The sequence below is a fragment of the Pan troglodytes genome, chromosome 9 (assembly GCF_028858775.2).
Source record: "Pan troglodytes isolate AG18354 chromosome 9, NHGRI_mPanTro3-v2.0_pri, whole genome shotgun sequence".
NCBI lineage: Eukaryota > Metazoa > Chordata > Mammalia > Primates > Hominidae > Pan > Pan troglodytes.
The window spans coordinates 58,535,971-58,543,682 of record NC_072407.2 but is presented as its reverse complement, the minus strand read 5'-3'; the positions used below and the strand labels follow the sequence as shown (position 1 = coordinate 58,543,682).

At 37.1% G+C, this 7,712-nt stretch overlaps 1 protein-coding gene across 1 annotated transcript; it reads right to left on the bottom strand.

Annotated features, from left to right (window-relative positions):
• Positions 1 to 4,750: 4,750 nt before the first annotated feature.
• OR5T1 (olfactory receptor family 5 subfamily T member 1) lies at positions 4,751 to 7,428 on the bottom strand. The gene is made up of 3 exons (XM_001157483.6): positions 7,410 to 7,428; positions 6,829 to 6,946; positions 4,751 to 6,084 (listed from the first exon to the last, which is right to left on the bottom strand). Exon 3 carries the CDS (start codon positions 5,929 to 5,931, stop codon positions 4,945 to 4,947), a length of 987 nt encoding a protein of 328 aa, XP_001157483.5. The 5' UTR covers positions 5,932 to 6,084; positions 6,829 to 6,946; positions 7,410 to 7,428; the 3' UTR covers positions 4,751 to 4,944.
• Positions 7,429 to 7,712: the final 284 nt, after the last annotated feature.

Genomic DNA, 7,712 nt, shown 5'->3' with positions numbered 1-7,712 from the left:
CTTGATTTAATAATTTCTCTCTTTGGTCATCTCTCAATTTTTAAAGGTGGACAAAAAATTTAGTAATTGATGTCAGTTTCACCATTATAAAGGTACTTATTTGGGCTTGAAAGCCACTGGGAAATAGCAGAACAGTAGGTTTTGTAAGATGGGAACAGGGACTTCAGGTTATTTATTCATTTTTTTGAAAGGGTTAGAGTAGAGGGTACCTCCTTATGCTGGAACATCCTTTTTACAGGAGAGAAAACAAAACCTGGTGTGTTCTAGGATCTAAGTGTATCCTTAAAGTCTTAGCTTAATTATGTCACATTTAGCATGAGTGACTCCACTTTGGTTTAGTCTGGTCTGTTGGGGCCTAGTGCATGAGCTCAGTCCAAAACAATGACCACCCATAATTTTGTTTAAAAAGTTTCCACTTTTGTTCAGGTTCTCAGGTGAGAGTGTGACAAACACTTAGGGCCTAAGCACCACTCTCAGTTACCATCATTTTGGGTTTCCAGTCTCATCATGTCTTTCATAAGTTACGGTGCCCATATGGTCTCACATTTCTTTCAGGTCTTGTCTTTCCAGTTGAAGAGACACCATTTGACATTCTAAGGATGGCTCCATCCTTAGAACATTTAAACATTTAAAATTTTTAAGATAATACAGTGCACCAGGGAAACTACTATTATCAGGAGGATAATACCAAGAGTTTGGAGTACGCTCCTTACCCAGGGTCCCCCTAAACCAAACCACCTAAAATCAAAAAGATAAAAGAATGAGCTAAAAAGTCTACTCACTTTACTAAGCAGTCTCTTTGTTAATCCCCTCTATAAGACCTGATATGATATATTTCTCCATAGGCCACAAGTGCCAGCAGCTACACAGATACTTCTCTGTTTAGCCAGTAAGTAATGTAGAGCAATTCTATTATTTAGCATAACTTTTACAAGAGAATTTAAAGTCTGTTGTATATTCATCACCTATACAATAGAATCTGCTATAGAGCCTATCATGAGGGATACATTCCTAATCATTGCGTCTTTTACTTAAAACCATGGAAAAAGAGGACCTAACAAATGATGCCATTCTAGTAAAGGGCCTACTTTTAATGTTCTCTTTAACCTATGAGGTAGGTTAAAAGGAGTGAACCAATGTTCTGTTTCTGACTGATTATGAGGCAACATATGTACCATTAAAATTTCTCATCTACCTTTGGCCTTCATTTTCCATCTGTCAAGGTATTAGGTTATCCATGTATAAGGCTGGCTTCAAAATCCTTTACAAATAAAAGTATACCCCATGAATGCACACAACATACTCCCATTTCACTTCTATTGTTCATAGAGACTTAAGCAAGGGAAAAAAAGATTCAAAGATAAGAGTCTCATGATAGTAGAGAAATCTTCATCTGCGATCTTGGGAAAAAGCTGTTCACATCAAGGATGCTATCTTCTTCTGTGGAGAAACATCCCTGGTTACCTTTACCTTAAGGGTTCCAAAGGGAAGTGTACAATTTCACTTGTGTGGACGGACCCTTCTGAGTTGTGAGATTTTGAACCCAAGATTCAAGGTATTGAAGTTTTGCTACAGTGTGGATGACAAGGGCAGTATTTCTCTGTTGTTCTCAAAAGATCCAGTCTTTGGGTTCTAGATTGTAAAGGGGTTTATTGTCCTCAGTCAGCAAACTATAAAAAAGCTTTCTTTACCTGGTGAACATATACTGTAGCATAATAATCTACTGTTATAACATCAGCCCTCTTGTATGAGAAAACTTTTATACAACCAAAACCCATGCATTGAAAATGACAATTGTATGAAGTCCCTCTATAAATGTTTGAATGATCCATCAGGTAGTGAAATGTACCTGAAGCTTTGATTGTTTTCCTAGGAATATGGGTTTGACAAACCAAACATTGGTCATAAACTATTTCAGCAATTTAGAAGTCACCACACCAATATATATTTAATTTGGATCATTTTATCTTTTGCATGATGAGTCACAGAATGCAGAAGTCTTAACAACAAAGCTTTAGGGACTCAGGAAGGACAAGGTGGCTGTCCTGGTTCTCCACAAGTCCAGGCTTAACATTGAACTTGTGTCCTCTTGAATATCAGTTGTTTCTCCAATTTAGGTGCATAGCACTGATAACTGATGGGTTATCATAGGTAAATTGACTCAGACCATGGAGTTCATTCAAACTGTATATCTAAACAATTTTAGTAATGGCTGATGTAGCATAAAAATCTGGCAAAGTGTTTTCTTGCTATTCAATTATTCTTTGTTCTACTTGGGTTAGCAGTTTTATAAACCAGTCAGTCCTTTCACTAAAGTTGAGGAAATTCTCACCCAGTCCAAATGATATGATTCTAAAGTTATCAGAAAGCTGTATTTATTCGAGAGTGAGTGGTTTTCAGGGTCCTTTCTATCCTTTCATGAACCTCCTAAAAGATACCATATTCTAGGATTTTGTGTGCTTGTGAGGTTTTCAGAAACTGCATCAGAATTAAACAATTAATCATGGAAATGACTTTAAATAGTCATAGTAACAGACAACTGACAAAAAAATTTGGTTACCTCTGTGTTCTACAATAGCTTAAATAATAACCATAATTTTGACTGATAGCCTACACTAAGACATATTCAAATTTTAGAAATTTCATCCATCAATGCATGCAAAATTCCATTGGTTTGATTTGGAAGGGTGGGACAACTTGAAGCAGGAGGTGGGGAGGGGTGGGACTTCCAGGTGAGTGGTAGATTTGAGTAGATTCTGATTGGCAATTGGTTGAAAGAGTTGTTTTCTGTAGAAAGAAATGTCTGGATTAAGATAAGGGGTTGTGCAGACCAAGGTTTTATCATGCAGATGAAGCCTCCAAGTAGCAAGTTTAGAATAGATTGTAAATGTTTCTCATGAGACTTACGGTCTGTGTTGATGCTAGCACTGGAGGATTATAATGAGGCACATCAGATCCTACTTCCAGTCATGGCCTAATCTGGTCTTTCACATTAAATTTTAGAGTCCCCTGTCCGAGGAGGGAGTCCATTCAGATGGTTGTGGGGAAGGGTGGGGGGCAGGGGTTTGAATTTTATCTTTGGTTTACGATGGAAATAGCAATCAATCTGAAAAAGAAATTTAAAAATCTACAATATCCATAAATAAAGTCAAATACCTACGAATAACCAAAGAAGTGAAAGATCTGTACCATAAAAACTATAAAATGTTGATGAAAGAAATTGAGTAGGACACATAAAATGGAAAGATATTCCATGTTCATGAACTGGTAAAATCAATATTGTTAAAATGCCTGGGCTACCAAAAGCAATCTATAGATTCAATGCAATTCCTATCAAAATACAAATACATTCTTTACAAAAATAAATAAGAATCTTAAAATTTATATGAAAACACAAAAGACCCAGAATAGCCAAAGCTATCATAAGCAAAGAGAAAAAAAAATGGAGAAATAACATTGTAGGGTCCAGCCCCACAGGGTTGGTGGGTTTTCTCCTTGTGTGCAGAGACGAGAGAGCATAGAAATAAAGACACAAGACAAAGAGATAAAAGAAAAGACAGCTGGGCCTGGGGGACCACTACCACCAAGACACTGAGACTGGTAGTGGCCCTGAATGTCTGGCTGCGCTGTTACTTATTGGATACAAAGTAAAAGGGGCAGGGTAAAGAGTGTGAGTCATCTCTAATGGTAGGTAAGGTCATGTGGGTTACGTGTCCACTGGACAGGGGGCCCTTCCCTGCCTGGCAGCCAAGGCAGAGAGAGAGAGGGAGAGAGAGAGACAGCTTGCACCATTATTTCTGCATATCAGAGACTTTTAGTACTTTCACTAATTTTGCTACTGTTATCTAAAAGGCAGAGCCAGGTGTACAGGGTGGAACATGAAGGCGGACTAGGAGCGTGACCACTGAAGCACAGCATCACAGGGAGACGGTTAGGCCTCCGGATAACTGTGGGCGGGCCTGACTAATGTCAGGCCCTCCACAAGAGGTGGAGGAGTAGAGTCTTCTCTAAACTCCACCGGGGAAAGGGAGAATCCCTTTCCTGGTCAGCTAAGTAGCGGGTGTTTTTCCTTGACACTGAGGCTACCTCTAGACCATGGTCAGCATGGCAACGGGCGTCTTCCCAGACGCTGGCATTACCGCTAGACCAAGGAGACCTCTGGTGGCCCTGTCCAGGCATAACAGAAGGCTCGCACTCTTGCCTTCTGGTCACTTCTCACTATGTCCCCTCAGCTCCTACCTCTGTATGGCCTGTTTTTTCCTAGGTTATGATTATAGAGCGAGGATTATTATAATATTGGAATAAAGAGTAATTGCTACAAACTAACGATTAATGATATTCATATATAATCATGTCTATGATCTAGATCTAGTATAACTCTTGTTGTTTTATATATTTTATTATACTGGAACAGCTCATGCCCTCGGTCTCTTGCCTCGGCACCTGGATGGCTTGCCACCCACATAACATTATCTGACTTCAGATTATACTATGGAACTCATTTTCAACAAAGGTGCCAAGAAAATACATTGGGGAAAGGAGAGCCTCTTCAATAAATGGTGCTGGGAAAACTTACTTTAGCACCCATTATAGAGTTATGTAGGAACGCAGGAAGCCATAGAATCCAGAGGACATCATTATTAACATAGCCAGTGAAAATCAAGTTATACAAAAACTAAAAACAGCAATGTTTGCACATCAATGAATATTTAATGCAGGTTAGTTTAAACATTGTCATAGGCTATGAATACAAGCCATATTTTATACATGATACAATATATTGATATTTCTAAAATGGTGAATTAGTAGGCTGATTGATGCTTTATTTGAAAATATTCTAGAAGTTACAAGCACTGTTAACTAAAGGAAACACATTTTCTTCTCTACTTTCTGACCATAGAGATGTGGACTGACACCCAATATTATTTGCAACTTTACTCAATTTTAAAACTGTAACTTATTTATGAACCAATTTCTCACAAGCAGTCTTTTGATTGCCTCCTTTACATCTTTGTTCCGCAAACTGTAGATGATGGGATTCAGCATGGGAATCACAATGGTGTAAAATATTGACACTATCATGTCATTGTCCGAAGTGTAGCTGGAACTTGGTCTCACATACATGAAGAGGATTGTCCCATGATAAATTGTCACTCCAGTTAGGTGAGCTCCACATGTAGAGAAGACTTTTCTCCTCCCTTCAGCAGAATGCATCTTCAGAATGGCCAACAGAATAAAACCATAGGAGATCAGGACAATCAGGATAGTGACTATCTCAATAGAGCCCACAAAGTAGAAGAGTAGAAGCTGGTTTACGTGAGTGTCAGAACAAGAAATAGCAAGGAGAGGAGGCAGATTACAAAAGACATGCCTAATTTCATTGGATCCACAGAAGGACAGGCTAAATGTAGCCACTGTATGTATAGTAGCATGTAAAATGCCAGCAACATAGGAAGCAGTGATGAGTGGCACATAGACTCTGGGTGACACGCTCACTGAATACAGGAGAGGGTTGTAGATGGCTACATAGCGATCATAAGCCATTGCAGCCAAGAGAAAGCATTCTGTGGTTCCAAAAGTACAAGCAAGAAACATCTGTGTTGCACATCCAAGAAATGAAATAGATTTATTTTTTGCCAGGAAATTGACCAACATTTTTGGAGTGACAACTGTAGAATAGCAGGCATCCAAGAATGATAAAACACCAAGAAAATAGTACATTGGGCTGTGAAGCCGGAAATCCCCAATGACCAGTACAACCAGCCCTAAATTGCCTATTAGAGTGAATAGATAGATTGCTAAAAATAATAAAAATAGGAAGACTTGCACATCAAATTCTTCTGTGAAGCTCATTAATATAAACATGGTGACTTCAGTAAAATTGTTTAATTGAAGCTTGTATAGATCCATATCTGAAGGCAACCCTGACATTTTAGCTATTGTTTATATGTACTAAATGCAACAGCCTGTGAAAATTAAGTTTATCCAATTATATCCTCATGTTTGTTTCTTGGAAAAGCAAGATGAAATCCTTGTCAGCAAATGCATAGGTGGTGATAAAATTGTGCCCAAGTGGATACATTACTGTAATTAAATAAATTAAATAAATTATTTTATTCAATCATGCGCTAAATTTATCCTTTTAACATGGATGAAGCTGGAAGCCATCATTCTCAGCAAACTATCTCAAGAACCGAAAACCAAACACCGCATGTTCTCACATGTAAGTGGGAGTTGAACAATGAGAACACATGGACATAGGAAGGGGAATACACACGCCAGGGCCGGTCGGAGGGTGGGAGGCTAGGGGAGGGATAACGTTACGAGAAATACCTAATGTAGGTGTCGGGTTGATGCGTGCAGCAAACCACTGTGGCACGTGTATACCTATGTAACAAAACTGCACATTCTGCACATGTACCCCAGAACTTAAAGTGTAAAAAAAGTCTATTTAATCAGTTTAATTTCCTGTTCATTTTCCATCAAATGTACTACCATCTATTCTTAATATTAAATTGTTTCAAAACTCATAAAGACTGAGTGCTATTCCTAGGTTTTCTAAAAAGTCCATTGAATTACTTTATTTTTCTCATTTTAAATATGGGAACAATCATATCTACATTATAAGACTGGGTTGTATTTAAATGGGAAAAACAGGATGTAAGTTATTTAATATTTAAATATGCCCAGATAACTAGAAAATGCAATATCAGGCTTATATTAAAATTTATCATTTGAGACAGTCTTTCTGACCAAACCATTTCAAATCCTTTTTTTTTTTTTTTTTTTTTTTTTTGGCAATTCTCCTGCTGTTGCATTAGTACTTACAGAATGGTGGTGGATACTAGAGATTTGATTCTGGAGATAGATGCGCCTTGTTTGCAAACCAAAAGAATTTGGTGTTCATTTTTCATTTATTTTTCCTTTTGTGTTTCACTTTTCTTTCCTGAAAAAAATATCACCAATTTGTTCATTTTGGCCCGTGCAGTTTTTTTAACCATTATTATTTTTCAGATTTTAACTTAAAACCAATATCAGACGTGTCAATTTATATGATCATTTGGTCATTATGCCTGTGAAGTCCTTGGGTGTATTTTTGTGACATATTTATATCAAAAATGAATTATGGCTATCCTTTTACTATGATTCTTACATAACTTCTGAAATTTCTATAAAATAAATACCATCCAATAACAAGTAATACAATTATTTTTATAAACTGTTGCTAAAACAACACATGTATTCTCTCCTATGATCCTTGGAAAGTATGTGATTCAATTTGTAATATAGCTTCACATTAAATAGAACCCTCTTTCTTATATTTAAATAGTAAGGAATATATTTTAGTCTTAAATTCAAGGTGAGAGCTTCTTAATATTTTACAAGTGATCAGATTCCTTTTCTCTTACCTTTGGAAATGAACTGCTCACTCAATTCAGGTATGCTATGAATATTGTGCATTTGAATACTTATACCAGGCCCTTGAGCTCTAGAATTCCACAGGGATGCCCAAAGAAGAAAACACACTAATTCTCTTCTGGGATAAAAAATATTACGATTTTTTTTTTTCTGTAGTGAACAAGTAACTGATCTGGAACATGCATTACATGATTCCAATGATCACATAAGTGTACTTTCTACCTAGGTCCAAAATAATCCCCCAGTGGAAAAAATATGCATATTACTGAAAAAGAAAGCTAATAATACAGGCC

Coding starts and splice junctions, on each gene's coding strand:
- OR5T1 (XM_001157483.6), bottom strand. CDS start 5,931: ATGTCAGGGTTGCCTTCAGATATGGATCTATACAAGCTTCAATTAAAC.